The sequence below is a fragment of the Diplodia corticola genome (assembly GCF_001883845.1).
Source record: "Diplodia corticola strain CBS 112549 chromosome Unknown scaffold4, whole genome shotgun sequence".
Classification (NCBI taxonomy): Eukaryota; Fungi; Ascomycota; class Dothideomycetes; order Botryosphaeriales; family Botryosphaeriaceae; genus Diplodia; species Diplodia corticola.
This window is the reverse complement of record NW_017971483.1, coordinates 627,631-645,351: the sequence shown is the minus strand read 5'-3', so window position 1 is coordinate 645,351 and position 17,721 is coordinate 627,631. Positions and strand designations below refer to the sequence as shown.

Genomic DNA, 17,721 nt, shown 5'->3' with positions numbered 1-17,721 from the left:
CATCAGCAAGCCATCAACTCGTCACTACTGCAGAGCTGGCTGGCTTTCTCCGGCCCATCACGCCGCTTGTCAACCAACGACCACCACCTCAAATAATAAAACAAAAGCTTCTTGCCGTGTCTCAATCATTGAAAAGCCTGGTCAACAGATACAAGTCTCTTAACAAATCCACATTCCTTCCCTTCCCTTCCTCCAACCGCCCCGTCCCGGTCCATCCAGCCAGCGCTTCGTATCTGCTTCCCCGGTTCCGCCCGCCGGCCGGCTGGCAAGCTGGCTGGCTGGCTGGCGGTGAAGAACACACACACACCACACACACCACACATACTACTCACATGCGTGCGTGGTTTTGTCATTCCATCCATCCGTCTCATCGGGGCTGGATTCCGGGCGCGCCAGCGCGGCCGGGCAGCGCGACCACCTACCTAGGCGCGGCGCGGCGCGGTGCGGCGCGCTCGCCGCCCGCACACGCACGCACGCACGCACGCACGCGCAACAAAGCACGCGCGTCACTACTGATTAATTAAAGCGATGATGATGATGAGCGGTCCGACGGTTGCAGACAAGCGGGGCAGCAAAAAGAAAAGAGAAGAAAAAAGGGTAACGGTCAGTCATCAGTCATCAGACGGACTGCTCCACATCTCGATGGTTGGTATCCCGCTTACGGCAAACAAGTTTCGGAAACCCGTACGGATTGCGTTCGGATAGTATACTACATAGGTACTTGGCGATGGATGGATCATATGCCCGGACTGCCCCGGGTGATCGTTCGTCCATGCCGAGCAACGAGGATGATCCCGTCTAATCCGTAGACCTTGGACGACTGCTGCTGCTGCTGCTGCCGCCGCTGCTACTGCACTCCAACACCGGCTGCGAAAAGAGCAGAGCAAAGCCTCTGCAACTAGCGGTGACTCGCTTGCTTGCTTGCCGCTACGAAAGTCCACGCATGTATGTATGTATGTAGGTATGTGCTGGTGTTTTGGAGTGCACCTCGTCAATGCCCTTCCAGCCCCAACTACTGGATGAGAGCAACCCGGGTCGTAAGGCCAGCTGCTCAGCCAAGAAACAAAGAAGACGTGCAGTAGTCGTTCCCGAGCATCCTGTGCATGGCGCATCGTAATGCATACAACGCATGTATGACGAGTCTGCGGCGCTGGTTCGGTGTGTTCGTAGTGCGCTCTCGTTCGGTCCTTTCCTTGACCGGTCATGAGGCAGCCATTAGCCGTTGGGGGCAGAGTGATGATGTGTCGTCATCCGGGATCGAAGACTTTTGAGAGGTTTCGCCCGTCCGATTGGGCCTGCGGGAGGGATCTGACTGCCTTGTCATGGCGGAGCAGCGGAAAACGACGTTGAAGCTTGACAATCGGATTGTACGTACGTACAGGAAAACCACGTGTGATCAGAGAGACAATGATGGTCAATATGCGCGGGGTACTTTCGTCCCTCCGCAGGTCGTACAAACACACGAACACGAAGGGGGGAAAAAACTCTTCACCAGTTGTGCAACCACAAACTACATCTACATCACACGATCATCATCCATATGAAGAACACAGCTTCAACACAAGAATAGGTATCCTCGATTATCAAGCAAACTAAGCATCGACGTCCATCAGAAAAGCTAGAAAGAAGAAAGTAAAAGGTCAAATGAAGAACTAAACCACCACACCACCGCTTACGCGCAATCCATACTGGGGTATAAAGTTGGGATATCACAAATAGCAGACCGCCCCGCCGGTCGCCCAAGCACCTATGTAAATATAATACGCCGGAAACCGCTCCCCGGTCTCGTTTTCTTTCTACTGGTCCCGAAAAGGGAAGAATGGGTATGTTGGGAGAGAGAGAGAAGAAAAAAATGCAAGAAAATATAGCAAAATATTTCTGTCTCGAAGCTGGAAGGGGGGAAAAAGTCTGGTCGGAGCAGTCCGATGTGAGAGAAATTAAAGCAGCGTACAAAACAAAAGGGCCCTTATGGCCAAAGATAATTTGGAATGTGTAGAATGAAAAGTGAAGAGAATCAAATAATGAACGACGAAGAAAGCCTGCTTGCGGATGAGCAAGATGTTCGGCTTTATCAACAGGTATTGCAATCGAGGGCTATTTTGCGTGTGGTAACGTGCGGATCAGATGTCTTCGTGGGACACACCATCGAGGATCTTCCGGGCCGCATCGAGCCTGCGTCGCCAAACTTTTGTTTCGTAATCGTCGTCCTGGGCATTCTGGAGTCTAGCGCACACTTGCTGGATGCTGGTCGTCAGAGCATATAGCAAATCCTCGTCCTTTTGCTTGAGCGGCGTCAGCTGGCCTCTCTCCTTCTGTTGACTGAAGAAAGAGGCCATGATCTTCGAGGTGGGGTCGAGAATCTCCGGTGTTGAGTCGCCTGGCGAATGGATGGAGCTGCCTGCAGATCTCAGCCGGCGTTGTCCACTAGAAGACGTGTGTTGGCTGTAAAAACTTCCAGTCGAACGCAATTGACTATTGCCGCTTGAGGTCGAGCGCAGACTTTGGCTGCTCGGTTTGAGGGGGAGTTGATGGCCAAGAGCCTGCTCGGTGAATTGGTCAAGAGCTTCGTTGCTCTCTTCAGATTCACTATCCGAACCTGGACCGTTTCCCTCAGTGGCAGTTTGGAACGTGGCTACAGTGGAAATAGAGTCCTGACTGCGTGTACGCCTGTGCGGAGACAGAGCGGACTCAGGCAACGCGGGTACTTTCGGAGGAGGCGACACCGGCCTGGTAGTTTCCACCGAATCCTCGGAACTGATGCTCTGACTGCGGTTTTCGCGGGTGTAAGTACCCATGGCGCTGTGGAGGAAAAAGTGCTCGTAGTCGAAAGCGTCTGCGCGATCCTCATGGCGTTCAGCAATGACTTGGGGTGCGTCTTCATAAATGCTTTCTCCATCCACTTCCCTGTTGTTGTCTTCGTACCCAACGTCCTCGGTAGCGGTCGGTCCACGATCGTCCAGGATGCGGGTGTCTTCAGATCCTGATTCGCTCGATTCGTCTTCATCCACATCGTACTGATCCTGTTGGGCTCCGGACTCCTTCTCATGATATCCGTTGCGAGCTTCTGCGGGAGACGAGTCGTAGGGCATTGCGTAAGCGTTGCCCTCGGAACTTGATGAAGATGGCGTGCCGTTAGCGTACTGGTCGGCACTAGAATCCCAACTAGGAGCGGCAGTGAAGGGGCTAGGAGTTCGAAGGTTTTGGAGGCTGCGTCTTTTCATGTCTTCTTCCCGGGCTCGCTCCTTTAGACTCGAGATCCTCCCCTTGAGATCGTGCATTTGTGCCCGCAGATCGCTCGTAGTGGAGGCCGAGCGCCGCAGATCAGCTCCTGTTTTGTTGTAGCCCTCATCCTCCCGCAGCGTTTCCAACGTCGGTGATGCCTGATAATTCGACGTCCGCGAAACCGAACGGTGATTGTGCTGTTCGGGGGGCACCCATGGGTGCTTGATGACCTCTTGGCTTCGTACTCCGCGCAAACCGCTGGCGCGATTGCCCACGGTATTGCCGAGGCTGAAGTCGTGTGGGGACCACTGGCCACTAAAACGTCCCATGGCGCTAACGGCCCGCTTTTCAGGAGGTTGGCCTCTGTGCGAGATGACAGAATTGGGCGGCGAGGCCACGGACGACACAGATATGTCGCTGTACACACGCGAATGGCCAAGGCTTCCGTTCGAGGTAGAGTGAAAGGAGGAATGCCTGGCCTGCGGAATGTAGATGGGGCCGGAGCCTTTGGGGGTGGGCGAGATGCTGGAAGCTCTTTTGTAATAGTGGTAAGAGGTGTATGAAGGCGGACGCTGTGGCGGATTGAGTGACTGCCGCGCACCTCTGAGGTTGCCTTCCATCAGCTGCGAAAAGGTTAGCAAACACAGCGCAAGCGTTCCGTCACGTAGCACATACATTGAGCCTTTTCTTGGCGTTGGCGAGGATCATTTCCGCTCTCTTGCTCAGGGCAGCGGAGGAAATTGCCTCGAGGTCCAATTCCTCCTGGCCTTCCAGCCATTGCTCATTATCCGTATCGCCATCGCTGTCCGCCACGTACGGCAAGCTACTGTAGCGTCCGTCGCTGTCATCGGCGCTTCCGCTACCGTCGCTGTCTCCGTGCGCACCGTCCGGGCTGGTCGAGTAGTTTGCGCTGTCAGCGTCCCCGAGCCTGGCATGCTCCTGGGCCTTGCGCTCCATGTCTCTCTGCCAGTTGTGCATCACGTTGGTGCGCGGCGTGTCCTGGGGGGGCGCATGGTCTTCCTGGTTGGTCTGTCCCTTGGGGGTCGTGTCGCCATCAACCTCGCTATCAAAGCCGTCGAAATGGACGGAGCCGGTGCTCGACATGCGCATGGCCGTGGCCGGGCGCGAATTGGAGCGGCTGCGTCGGGCGGGGGGAGCCTTTGCCAGCTGGAAGCTCTGGCGCAGCAGGTGCGACGGGGGCGAGGGCGGGGCCTGGAATCGCAGGCGCGGAGAGGGAGTCGAGTCCTGGCCGTCGCTGAGGTCGGGCAAGATGAGGTCGGGGTTCGTAAGCGTGGGCGACGGCGGGACCTGGGGCATGGCGCCCCAAGTGGTCAGGCTGACCATGACTTGCTGGCGCAAAGGTGGATGGCGGTGCGGTGGAGCGTGTAACGGTTGGACAGAGGCGCGATCAGGGATGCCCTAGCTGGGGGGGATCATGGCGACGCAGACGGCAGGGGACTTGATGCGGGCTGCAGCGGGGCGGCAGACGGATGGGAGCGGCTGGCGCTTTGTGGCTAGATGGGCTACTGCACGGTCGAGGCCACGCGGGCGGGCATTTTTGCGTGGTAGAGAATTCGATAGCAGCACACGGCGGCCGCGATGCGCTCCGCTGGGCGGCTTAGTCGGCCTCAGGGGCCAAGCCGCAAAGGGCGGGCCACGGCCCAGCTGCTGCGCCCGCCCGCAACCCTCATCTCCAACGCCCAACGGCTATCTTCTCCACAGGCCTGGCCCTGCGCTCCGGTCCGCCAATGTGCGTTGCGTGCCTGGATTCCACGTGGTGGCTCCGGACACAGCGCTGCCCGTCTTACCCACCGCCTCCGCAGATCATCTGTGGGCTGAGATCGCCTGCGCTCGCGGGCCACACGGCAGCGTGCGCGCGGACCCGTTACAGATTCATCTCAGCCTCCCGCAGCAGCCCGCCCTGGCCTCGTCTCAGATAGACACCCAATCTGGCCGCTCGCTTTTCCGGCGATTAATTACCCTTTGCCCTGGGCTTGAGTGCTGCCTCGTTGGATCAGGGGAGCGCTACCGGCCGCGGGAGGCGTGTTCGACGAGGACAGGCTCAAAAGCAGTCCCTGTTCAAGGCGGTGTCCAGTCGGTGTCTGCTGGTGCGATCATCGACCTCTGCTTGGTGCGAGCCGTACAGACATGCAGCGTCCAGCGGGCAATGGACGGTCAGATTCCGTCCGTAGTGGATGAAGATGACAACCGGCTGGCCCGCAGGGTTGAAATCTTTCTGGTCGACTCCGCTGGGCTGAGGTGCATCATGGGCTGGGCTAAGACCATCCATGTTGAGCAGAGCAGGCGGCGGTGACGCCATACCGTTATGCGCTGCTCGGCTATCGGTCGATCTTGTTTTATCTCGCAACGCCACGATGCCCTCGACCCGTCTCTGCAACATGTCACAGCACACTGCAAGTCGTCATCGCAGAGGCCTGTCACCTCCGTCCCTGAGAATTGGCCCACGTGGTATCCAGCACGCACTCGTCCGTCGTCTTGAGTCCTGATCAGTGGATAAGCAATCGAAACGTCTCGGCATACCGTGGCTGTTGAACTCCTACGCAGTCAACCCCTCCCCCGCCTGTGACGCCATTCTCAACTAGGTCCCACCGCTACCGCACTTCTCCTCCATCCGAACTACCATGGCAAGCCCGGCCCAGATCTGATTCGCCATATCTCGCGGCACATCCTTCATACCCCAGCTGACTCGGCAGAGCCGTCGGGTTCCTGCCGTGTGCTGGTTCTAACCGTCATTGACCTTGCTTTTGGCTATTTTCCGAAGGCCGTTGACCGCAACAGTCCCACCCCGCAATCCGGCAACTTCTGGGTAAACGTCGTCAGTGTCGATGTGGCGCCTCCAGCTTCGGGCTGAAAGGATCATGTTAGGACGCCTAGCTATCCGGAGCAGACAACGTGCGTGCCGGAGACGGCTCCACGATCCAAGGCCTAGCCTGTGGATCCATTCCCGATCGCCCATTCCTGCAGAGATCTCACCCTGCAGCCTATCTTGAAGCTGAGCTCCGGACTCGGTCATGACCGGGGCCTCCTAGCCAGCCGACAAACTAACCATCTTGCAACCGCTCCGATTGCTGCATATGCTGGGCCGACTACTGCAGTGAGCGATATGGGCGTCAAGCCTGCGTGTCCAGGCTCGGACTATAGCCTGATTTCCATGCTTGCCGCACAGCTATGTATCGCCTCTGCCCGCCTGTAGGCATACACGTTGAACCGCCACGCTTTGCTCTTGTGTCCCAGTAATCGCAGCTCTCTGCACTGATGAATGACGCTTCGAATGACGTTCCGCGCAGCCATTTCTTGGCATGGCCTGTAAGAGACTTTCACCCGCCGCCGCCAGGGAATTCCGGCACGAGTTAATACCATCCTCTTCGTCACTAGGGCGAACAAGGAACAGCCACCCCGCCATATTTGATGGATCCTATGGGCATGGCAAGCGAGAGAGAGATGCCAGTAGACAAGCCACTTCAACGGAACGACTCCCTCGCAGCAAGATACAGCAGCCCCACCATGTCCGCCTTTTCTGCCACCCAACTCGTGCCCGAATCCTTCCGAGTCCTCGACATGGCTGACGGCAACGATCCAACAGAAGGAATGTCTTCGAACGTCTCTGCAAACATCCCTTCAATATTCGACCAGGCGGATGGCCAGGAAGATGGCGAGGCACCACAGTCGGCCGCATCTTCCCCAGGCGCTCAGAGTAGTGGCTACGATTTAATGCCGCCACCTCCAAATCTATCATCCGCCAATGCTGAGCATCTGGCGGATAGGCTTCTCTCCGCTGACCACCTCAATCTGATCCTGCGCCACCAACCAGCCTTTTCTAAATTCACCAAGTTCCTCAATCAATACCGCCCTCGATCCGCTCCGACGTTGGTCCGCTATCTGGAGACGCGAAAAGCAAAGGCGGCTATTGAGTATGCAAATTCCATTGCATTGGAGATGACAGCACCAGAAAAGCGATCGTCGGCGACGGCCTTGGCTGCTCATGTGAGCAGCAGATTCGAAGCACGTTCGCAGCGGGCACTTGAGGAGCTGATCAATGATGCCTTGCCCGCATACATCACCCATGGCCTCACACAACTTGTCACGGAACTTCTGGTGAAGGATATCACTGGAACCAGCCCACCGATGAATAAACATTTAGCTGAGGGACTTGCCGAAGTCTATTGTTTGGGAGACCCTTCTCTACCGGATAGCCCTGTCATCTACGCTTCAGAGGGTAAGTCATGCCCATGCTTGCCTAAGAGCTTCACCCTCAGACTTCACATCGCTCATGGTGCTCAGAATTCCACTTGGTTACACAGTACGGACGAGACTATGTAATTGGAAGAAACTGCCGATTTCTTCAAGGACCGAAGACCCAAGCTTCAACCGCAGAGCGCATGGCCGAGGCAATGAGATGTGGCCATGAGACTTGCGAAACTGTGTTGAACTAGTAAGTGGCCAGTCTTTTATGGTTCGATCGTGATTGTGCCTCTTCAGGAACGCATCGCTTCCACGCTGGCGCACCACATTCAAGGCTATCTGCATTGCACCCTTTTCCACGATTCCACACTCTGCCTACTTCTCACGAGCCAGATTACGAACACATCGCTGATATGGATTGTGAAACACAGCCGCCGTGATGGAACGCCATTTCTCAATTTATGTATGATTGCCCCCCTGTACGACAACATGGGCAAGCTTCGATATTTCATCGGCTGCCAAATTGACGTCACGAACTTGGTTGAGGGTGGGAGGGGCCTTGAGTCATTTCAACTCTTGCTTGACCAGGATGCGGACCCGCATAGGCAAAATGAGAGTTCGCAAAGAGGGTCCCTCAAGGCACTTGGTGACCTCGGCGAGCTACTAAGTACGGAAGAGGCAGACGTCCTCAAGCTCAAGGGCCGGAACCCCGCAATGTCGTCTCGCGCAAGCACACCAGGACCACCGCCTCTTCAATCTACTTCGAACCGGAGATACGTGGGTATAGAGGACCCAACGGCCATCAACATCTGGCCACCGACGCAATTCGGCCATCATGGGAGACTTCCAGGCGTTTACCAGAACGTAAGCCACTATCCATTCCTTCTCCTCCTTTATCGTCAGTGAGAAGCTCCTCGAGCTTTCAGCCTTCAAGCTAACCAAGACACCTCCCCTCGCAGTTCATGCTCGTCCGCCCCTGGCCATCCCTCCGCATCCTCTTCACCTCGGCCGCCCTCCGCATCCCCGGGCTCGCGCAGTCCCGCCTCCTCGACCGCATCGGCGGCCCGCACTCGGTCCGCGAAGGCATCGCAGCCGCCTTCGCCGAAGGCGCACGCGTCACAGCCAAGGTGTCCTGGCTAACCGGCAACCTCAACAACAGAAACGGCGGCAGCGACTCGCCGCCCTACCGCAACACGACCAACGGACACATGCGCAACAACAGCATCGAAGGCAAGCCGCGCTACATCCACTGCACGCCTCTGCACGGGTCGGACGGCGCGCCAGGCGTGTGGATGGTGGTCATGGTCGAGAAGGAGGACATCACGGGTACGATCAACGCGCCCTACGGCACCAACCACCGGCGCCGCTCGAGCTTCGGGATCCTGAACGGGACGTACGCGCAGGAGAAGCTGCTCGATCAATCGCTGCAGGTGCAGCAGCCCCACCAGTATCGCATGCGGGAACCCGAGGGGCGCTATGTGGACGGCGGCACGCTGCGCGACAGCACCGGCGGAGGCGGCGGCGGCGGCGGCGGCGGCGGCGGCGGCGGTCCCGGGAGCAGTTCGCGTCGGAGCCGCGCGCACAGCACGTTTTACGACGACGACGACGGCGGCGGGAGGTCGGCGCACGTGCATCCGGGGAGCGCGTATGCCGAGTATCTCGCCAGCAGCGCGGCGACGACCACGGGCGGCGGCGGTGCCGTGCGCAGCGGGAGCGTCTCGCGGGGCGCGTCGAGGCCGTCGAGCAGGGCGGCGACGGCGCCCGGCGGGTGGCCCGTAGTACCGCAGAGGCCGGAGCCGACGCCGCGGAAGATGACGCCGAGGGAGGAGACGGCGAGGATGGTGCGGTTGCCGCATTTGCCGCCCGAGAGGGTGGGGGAGGTGGATGGGGAGTGAGTGAGTGTGTGTGTGGGAGGGGAAGGGGAGAGGCCGCCGGTTGAGTTGCGTTTCTTCTTTCGCTCCCTCTTTTCCCGTTTGTTTTTTTTTTCTAGTCACGGGTTTGGTAGGTAATACCGATCATCTGTCTGTCCTTTCTGCGTGGATACCCGCAGTCTCTGCCTTTCTCTTGATTTGTTGCAACAACAGCGTCACACGTCTTTATTTGTTGTATCCTTCGTAAAAGTCTACCTTTCGATAGAGTGTTCCAGAGTTTAAAAAAAAATTCCAACATGCGGTTCACTTAAGCTTATCTCACTCTTGATGCTTTTCCCGTGTTTCGCTGACCCCCGTCGGTGAAATATATTTGTCGATCGTATCCGCGCATCCGGCTAGCGCTGCTGGGCGCTCAAGTCATGCAGAGCCAGACCGGACGGGAAAAGCAATTAAGCTTATTCCGTACCCTTCCCAGCATCTCCAGTGTGTTTCACTTTTGCTTTCTTTTTTTTTTCCTTCCATTTCTCTTCATCTCCCCGTCAAGTGCGGCCGCTCCGAGCCGGCCGGTCATCCGGGGGGTGTGGGGGGGCGGGCGGGCCGTCATGCTTAATAAAGCCGACCTTGAGTGCTTGAGGACCACCGGACTCCTGGAACTCTTATTCCCTTGCGGGAGAAAGCTGGTGTGGATGGAATGTTCGGCAGAGTCCACTTCATCCAAAGCACCCAAACTCGGTCCGGTAACGCACAGCTAGCGCTACTCTTCGTCGTTGTGTCGAAACGCTGCGCCGAGGGAGGAAACATGTATACTCGACCACTTCTTGCGGTCAATTCCGTGTTGCGTTTCATCATGAAGTGATGGTGATGATGGCCTTGACTCCGCACAGAGTGATGGATCTGCGAGCTCGTTTGTCACTTTTCAGGTGGTGATCAGCCCGGCAGTCGCGTCGTAGTCTACCGTTGCGGTATGGAAATCCTTGATCGAGGTTATGATGCATTCGTTGCCATAGGGCAATTTCGGAACGCGGATGAGCGGATCGGTTTTAATGAGCTTATGGGGGCGACAGCCTGGGTGCTTTTTTGTAGGTCTTTCCTAGAATCTCTTGAATTTGGTCCTCATGTATCATGTGCCTTGGCTTTGCTGGTTCTTTAAAGCTGTCTACGTAGCACTTGCAGAGGCGCCATTTCTCATCCCCTACATCTTATTCTTGTGATTCAATTATGGGATTGATCGACCCTGGGTTACTGGGTAGATGCGAACTTTTGACTGGTTCAGGATGAGATATCAATAGTGTTTGCACGCCACGTGCGGCCCTTGGTATACTTCAGCATCTTTTTCGCTACATGAATGTCATTATTATCCGTTTTTGAATGAAGCAATTTCTTTATGGTGAGGAACATCACTATTACGGAATAGTAGTGAAAGCGAAAGGCTGAACCCTTATGAAATGATTGAGAATCCGGAAAAAGAAAAGAGAAACATACCGGAGCGCCAGTCAGGCGACTGACTACAACTGCTGGATGCCACCCGATGATGATCGTCAAAGCAGGCATTTTTCTAAACCCGAGTCGAAGTTTGTTGTCCATTAAATACAAGCGCCTCAGTACTGTTCGGACTGATGCGTGAGATGGTTTTCACGGGGCGTCAGCGACGATAAGTCACATCAACCTATAACCGGCAGCTGCACTCTCCTTTCCACTCTATCTAGTGCTCGTGATCCATCGATGGCACCACAAGTGTGCTGTCTGCTGATACCTCGGTGACTCCGCTGGTCGAGGTGCTTATCTGACCGGCCTGAAAGTCGAAACTAATCGGCAGTGCGACCCTCCTCAGTACAATCTGAATGGAGAGGCTCAGCTGAGGAGAATTCCACCGTGTTCTTATCCCCCCGGAACGGCATCTATTCGACCATGTCACTGTCGACTTTCCCCGGCGATACGTTCAGCTCCCTACTTACAATGGATCCTCACTCCGATATCGCTCATTGTTCGTTTGAAATGATGTTGTCCGTCACCGTACCATCGTGTTGTAAATCAGCACAGTTATCTATTCATAACCTCCACCAATCTCTAAGGTACATAGTTACCAGTGAACTTTCTTGAACTTTGAATAACTTTCAGCGACTGCGCTCATATATAATGGTTGGGCCACATAAACAGAGTCAGGGAAGGAAAGTGAGTAGATCCTGCATTTCTGTGGCCATTATACGGTGATGCCACATAACCTCAAAGCACGCTGAAAGATACCTTAAAAGCAGGGCAGAGCCAAACAGCTGGATCGATTCCTCTTCTTATAGCGCCAGGTCTGGATATGAGAGACTGCGGTGTCACGTTGCAGGCTGACACGGGAAGCGCCACTTGTTCAAACGGTCTCATCAAGAATCTTCGCATCGAGGTAGTGATTCATGTGTAAGTGTCATGAGGATTACGTCTATTTCCCATCCGTCTAGTCTCTCATATCTATGTTGAAAAAAGAAAGTCGTCAAACCCGAAACAAGGGGGGTATCTGCAAACCCAACGCAAATGCCCGCTATAGCACGTCTTTTCCCCTCCGTCTACATGAAAAAGGAAAGAAAAAAGTGCAACCGGCCGTAACGTATAGTCATGTCTCATCAAAAAGGAAAAAAAAAGAAAAAAGAAAAAGAAACCCGAATGATGCATCCACCATCCACTCACAACCCCACCAACCCACTCACCCACAAGACCGACACCAACACCCCCGCCACCAAGCCGACGCGATCCAACGCCACGCCCCTGACACCCCAACTATCATCGTCATCCTTACCATCATCATCATCATCATCACCACCATCATCCTCGACACACCCCCCCTCCTCCAACTCCTCATCCAACAACCCCACAACCTGCGGATTAAGGTTGTAAATCCCATCCGGACAATCGCCGCTGACGTCCCCCCCGCCCCTCGCCACCGCAACCAGCGCCCCCGCCTTATCCCTCACCTCCATGCACTGCTTCCCCGCGCGCAGGGCGCTGAAATTGCCAAAATTGAAGCCAGGCACGAGGTCGACGACGTCTCCGACCTGCTGGCCGCCGCTGAAGCCGCGCAACGTCAGCTCGGCCGCATCGTCGGCGTCATCGGCGACGACGACGGCCCACGCGGCGACGTCGGCGGCGACGGCGTAGCCGTCGGGCTTGGCGTCGTGGAGCTCGCCGGAGTGTTCGTCGGGGCAGGCGGTGCTGGCGAGGATGGATTTGTACCAGAGGGCGCCGATGGCGGGTTTGTCCTTTGCGGGGCCCTGGGGCTGCATGTCGGCGGGGCCGAGGGTGGATTTGAAGGCGGCGATGAAGGAGGAGAGGAGGGGTTGGATGGCGGTGTGGGGGGCGGCGGATTGGGTGGCGTAGCGGGAGGGGTCGGTGTCGTTGTTCATCTCGGGCCAGATGGTGCCGAGGTAGTGGGATTCGGGCCCGTCGTTCCAGGTGAGGAGTTGGGCGAAGGTCGGGCTGGAGGGGGAGGTGGCGGACATGTTGAGGATGTTGTGGATGCGCCAGGAGAGGTTTTCTTCGCCGGCGCGGTAGATGTTGGCGCCGTAGGAGTTTTTGTATTGGAGCATGCTCATGCCTGTAGGGAGGGGGGATTGGGTGTCAGTGGAGGAGGTAGGGGGGAAACGGGAGGGAAGAGGGCTTACCGATCATGTATGTCTTGTTTTGGGAGGCGGTGGAGTCTACCTGGACGACGTCGGCGGCGATGCTCTGGGTGTTTGACAGGCCGCGCTCCGGCCATGCTGACTCCCAGTCGAAGAGGCCGTCGATGACGCCGTCCCATTCGTCCCACCAGGCGGCGGTTTGGTTTCCTTCTCCGATCATGCCGGCGAAGTCGGGTACGAAGTAGAGCTTGTCGCTGAATCGGTTCCTCCAGGTCTGCCATTTCTCTTTGGAGAAGTTCCCGTTTCCGTAAGTGCTCACGAACGGATAGCCGTTGGGGCCTTTGTAGTAGGCGTCGTGGCCGAGAAAGTCCACGAAGTAGCCGTCGAAGTTCAAAGTGTCGTTCTGAGACCACAGGTCCATGCTGATGAATAGCTTGAAGTCCGGGTGGTTGTCACGGGTGTAGTCGAACATGTTGTTGAACACATCTCGAGTAAATTGGGTAGACGGGTCTCCAATGTTCAGGGCGAAGCCGTCTAAGCCCATGGCGACTGCGTCGTCCACATCTTGATGAACATGGTCCTCGTGGATGACGCCAACCTGGGAAGAGTGGTTAGCGTTGGGAGCTACTGCAGGGGCATTGGCTGACTAACCATGTAGTGAGCAAAGACTGCTCTCTCGTCATTTGCGGCGGCCGAGCTGGCGGACAGCAATGCCAAAGTGGCGGTAGCCAGGTACTGCAGGGATTGAGCACGCATTGTGCTGGGGCAGGAAAAGCAGGAAACGACGAAGACAAAACGACAAGTTCAGTGACACGTCGGACAGGCGCGCATAAAAAGACAGTTCAGAAGAATGGTGACGCATGTAGTGGAGATTGTTGAAAGCCTCGTGTCAGCCTCTTTATTGAAATGCCAGACATTGTTTGGCCGAGAGAGCTCGATGGGCGAATCCATCTCTGACATGTTGAAGAGTGGTGCTTATCTGGTGGCTAACGCAAAACAGGCATATGGGGCTGGACGCGGTGCCGTCAGCGGCTATAATAGGAGCACAGCACGGGCGATCCGTGGTGGCTGCGCCCACTGAGGCTTGAATCCTGCCGGCCAAATGGCAGCCCGTCATACTTTGTTGCGACTGCCACGTTCTGTGCCTGGCGGCCTCTGGACGCACAAACGAGGGCGCTCCCACATTGCCGGAAGCGGCGAGCAGTGGTGCTACATTGTCAGTCAGGCCATGGGATGCAGCGGCAAAAACAGGGTTGCGGGATTGAAGTGTCTGGCCCGACCAGACAGACGATGGCCGGAACTGCCGTCTGCAGTGGGGCCTTGGGGGCCGGGAGCTTGGAAGCAGCGCCAGCCGGCTTGGCTCGTTGTTGCCTGGGCTTGCGCCTCGCCAGAGCGGGTACTGCACGGGGATGGGAGGACGGCGGAGAGAGCAGTGCCATGTGGAGAGGGGGTGAGAATTAAGTGTCGGATGGGGTGGAAGTGGTGGCCAGATCTGGGTGGAGGCGCGGGCGGGCAGCGACACGACTTCTCGCACCAACTCGTGTCCCCGAGAAAGGCCCGGGCGTGCGTGTCAAAAGAAGGGTCTGTCGCTTTGTTGGCCTCCACTCAACCTCACCGCTGGCCGGGGATTGGCGTTGACAGGATTCCGTGGCGTTGCTGAGTTTTCAGGTGCCGTCGCGGAAGTGGGCGTAAGCCTGAGCGACGGGAGTGCGACATGGAAGCACCAAAGCAGCCTCCAAGCCGCCACAGAACGGGCCGCAGCGGGCCAAAGTACGCCCGGCGCCGGTGCCGCCGCCATCCGGGAGCCCCTCCGCTCCGCCGCTCCGCTGAGGCTACCTTATCGCGTTAAAGCAGCGACGGATCTCCAGCCATGCATCACATCACCTCCTCGCCGCCTCAGCTGCGCACTCTACAGCCCGCCGCCCTGCACTCTTTCCAGCACTCCCAAGACGACCGCGATGCCGCCCACGCCTTTGCCGCCGCCGCCGCCGCCGCCTCGGGCTCCTACTCCGTGAATCCCGAAGATGAGGCCGTCCTCTTCCAGCAGCCCGCCTTTCTGAATGCTGTGCCCGGTCGGCCAATTCGTTCGCAAAGGGACCAGCTGCCGCCCGCCATAGCCGACCTGCAGCCACAGCACCTCTCGCCCCACCAGTCGAATGCCCCCCTCTTCCACTTCGCCCCGCCTCAGGACTCGCATTTTGCTGCTGCTTCCGCTGGCCAGACTCACCCCCATGCTCGCGTTCAAGTCCGAGTGCCTGCGCCGACAGCCGACACTCAAGATGGCGAGCCCGCGCCGGCGTCCGATGGCAAGACCGAAGGGCTGAAGCTTGTGCTGGATCCTCCGCGCTTGGAGCAGTGGAGAGAGCGCCTCTTCCACGTCCATGAGACGATTGTGATGACTGAGGATCAGTATGACCCAAGCACCGAGTGCTCTATGCCGGCCTCTGACCACCATGCCTGTCAGATATCAGACCTACTGGCCACACGTAGACAACATCTACTCGCATCGGTCAACCCAGCGCTACAAGCGCAAACCATTCGTTTCGCACTACTGGGACTGCCGTCTGAAGGGTCGCCCGCCAGGCACTCCCAAGTCGGAGGACCCCAGCAAGAAAAAGCGCAAGCGCATAGCTCGTGAACGTGACCTCTGCGATGTCAAGATCAAGATTACCGAGTACGAGCCTGGCTCAGCGACGCCAGACAATGCTGGCCCGTTGACTGAACTCCCCGTCCCCGAAGCTGCCCTTCCTCCTGGTGCCCCAGCCTCCAATGCACCTGGACATCTGCAATGGCCCATGTCCGCTTTGCACCTGACACAGCCCGCACCGCCTGATCCGTACAACCAGAAAATCTACACCATCCAACGTGTGAACGGCAACGGAGCGAATGGCAAGGGTGACGGCAATCCGGGCCCACACAAGCATGACCTGGAGGAGAGTGACAGGATTAAAAAGAGCACTGCCATCAGGCGCACGTTGAAGAACGAGAAGGAGAGGAAGAAGCAGCAGCACCCGGTAAGTTGTATTTCCGATCTGGGATCGACGTTGGACCCTGGCATGACGCCCCACGTGGAGACCCCGGCTATGGCGTCATCCTTTCCTGACATCAACATCACGTCCCCAACGTCAACATTTTCCCCCGCCCATCACAACCATATGTCTTTGCTTGCGCAGACTTCGCCCGGCGTTGCCACCAAGCTTGCTCTGCGACATAGCCTAGTCTCCTGTTTACCTCCATCTCTCAGGCCTGCGCTTTCATACCAGCGCGTGATATCCCCTCTACTCCACCATCCTCCTGCCCGCAGCCCATTCACCACCAGTTCCCGCCTCCTCGGCAACATGTCTGACAAGCAACAGCAAACTGATGCGAAGAAGACGTATCATACAAACGCAACCGGCAATGCGCTGAACACAGTCAAGAAGCATGCAGCAGAGAATGAGCTGAAGTTGTTCGGCAGCTGCTTCTGGTATGTAGAAGCAGATGGCACGCAGCTAAGCACCCGATCTAACCAGGCTCTTGTGGATGCAGCCCCTTTGTCCAGCGTGTGTGGATATCTCTGGTCTACAAAGACATCCCGTACCAGTATGTCGAAGTGGACCCCTACAAGAAGCCTCAGTCACTGCTGGAAATCAATCCCCGTGGTCTTGTTCCTGCTTTGCGGCACGGCGATTGGGGCTGCTACGAGAGCACTGTCTTGATGGAATATGTATGCACCATGCAAAACTCGACTGGTCATTTCGCCGGCGATGCTGACTTGTCACAGCTCGAAGACCTCGGTATGGGCCGTCCTCTAATGCCTTCTGACCCCAAGCTTCGTGCGAACTGCAGACTGTGGAGCGACCATGTAAGCCTGTCCACTTGGAGCGGGAGCCCAAAGGGCTGCACGTGCTGACATGGTGTAGATCAACCGGCACTTCATCCCAGGCTTCTACCGCTTCCTGCAAGAACAGGACGCGGAAAAGCAAGTCAAGTATGCAGAAGAACTCAAAGCAGAAATTGGTAAACTGGTTGAAGCTGCGGATGAAGAAGGTCCCTTCTTCCTCGGCAAGGAGCTGTCTTTTGTCGATGTGCAGATGGCGCCTTGGGTGATCCGGCTCAACAGGGTGCTGAAGCCTTATCGCTCATGGCCCGAGCCAGACGCAGGAAGTCGGTGGGGGAAGTGGATGGAGGCCATCGAGAACGACCCTCACGTGCAGGCGACGACCAGCACGGATAGTCTATATCTTGACAGTTACGAGCGATACGCCGGTGAGTGAGACTGCAAAATCCCCGTCTCGGCCGAGAAGCTGACATGTCCATGTACTACTGCAGAGAATCGGCCCAACACGTCGCAGCTTGCGAATGCAGTGAACTCTGGGCGCGGCCTTCCTTGATTCAATGGACTCGTCATCTGTGCGGCCTTGGTGTAATGCGTTGGTTGTCTCGTCTGCCTTGGCTCAGGCTCTTTTAGTCCTTGGCCAGACGGTTTGTTTCATCTGCGTGCCCGTCACCGGGTAGGCATAGGGCGCGAGCACGGAGCGCGGCCCGGAGGCCAATACGAATTTCATTTGTTCTGTCACATTTCCACGATGCTTGTTGACGAAGATGGCACATCACTTCCATAACCTGCACCGCGGCTCGCCTAAGCTGTGGTTTGGCGCCCTCGGATTACTCCGAAAAGTTCGCTTCAAACCGAGCACATCCGCTTCCGCGCACCCTTGCATCCCTGCCTGTCAGTCCAAGTAGTGTTTGCAGGGCGAAGTGACGACCAAAGAATTTAGAGCATCCGGACCCCCGCCATTCGGGCCGGCCTCGAACGCAGCTCGATTCCCCATCCTTCCTGC

The 17,721-nt window shown here is 57.0% G+C and overlaps 4 protein-coding genes across 4 annotated transcripts; 2 read left to right on the top strand and 2 right to left on the bottom strand.

The window, feature by feature from the left end:
* Positions 1–2,120: 2,120 nt before the first annotated feature.
* BKCO1_4000182 (uncharacterized protein) lies at positions 2,121–4,566 on the bottom strand (the record flags this gene model as incomplete). Its single annotated transcript, XM_020275607.1, has 2 exons — positions 2,121–3,845; positions 3,898–4,566. The coding sequence occupies 2 exons, from the start codon at positions 4,564–4,566 to the stop codon at positions 2,121–2,123; spliced, it is 2,394 nt and encodes a 797-aa protein (XP_020134344.1).
* Positions 4,567–6,684: 2,118 nt separating this feature from the next.
* Positions 6,685–9,320, top strand: BKCO1_4000181 (pyp-like sensor; the record flags this gene model as incomplete). Its single annotated transcript, XM_020275606.1, has 4 exons — positions 6,685–7,459; positions 7,525–7,675; positions 7,857–8,289; positions 8,385–9,320. The coding sequence occupies 4 exons, from the start codon at positions 6,685–6,687 to the stop codon at positions 9,318–9,320; spliced, it is 2,295 nt and encodes a 764-aa protein (XP_020134347.1).
* A 2,645-nt stretch (positions 9,321–11,965) lies between these two features.
* Positions 11,966–13,654, bottom strand: BKCO1_4000180 (glycoside hydrolase family 71; the record flags this gene model as incomplete). The annotated part of the gene is made up of 3 exons (XM_020275605.1): positions 11,966–12,873; positions 12,941–13,496; positions 13,550–13,654. The coding sequence occupies 3 exons, from the start codon at positions 13,652–13,654 to the stop codon at positions 11,966–11,968; spliced, it is 1,569 nt and encodes a 522-aa protein (XP_020134346.1).
* A 1,114-nt stretch (positions 13,655–14,768) lies between these two features.
* BKCO1_4000179 (glutathione transferase) lies at positions 14,769–17,271 on the top strand (the record flags this gene model as incomplete). The annotated part of the gene is made up of 6 exons (XM_020275603.1): positions 14,769–15,307; positions 15,363–16,364; positions 16,427–16,604; positions 16,662–16,742; positions 16,801–17,146; positions 17,210–17,271. 6 exons carry the CDS (start codon positions 14,769–14,771, stop codon positions 17,269–17,271), a joined length of 2,208 nt encoding a protein of 735 aa, XP_020134230.1.
* Between the last annotated feature and the right edge of the window lie 450 nt (positions 17,272–17,721).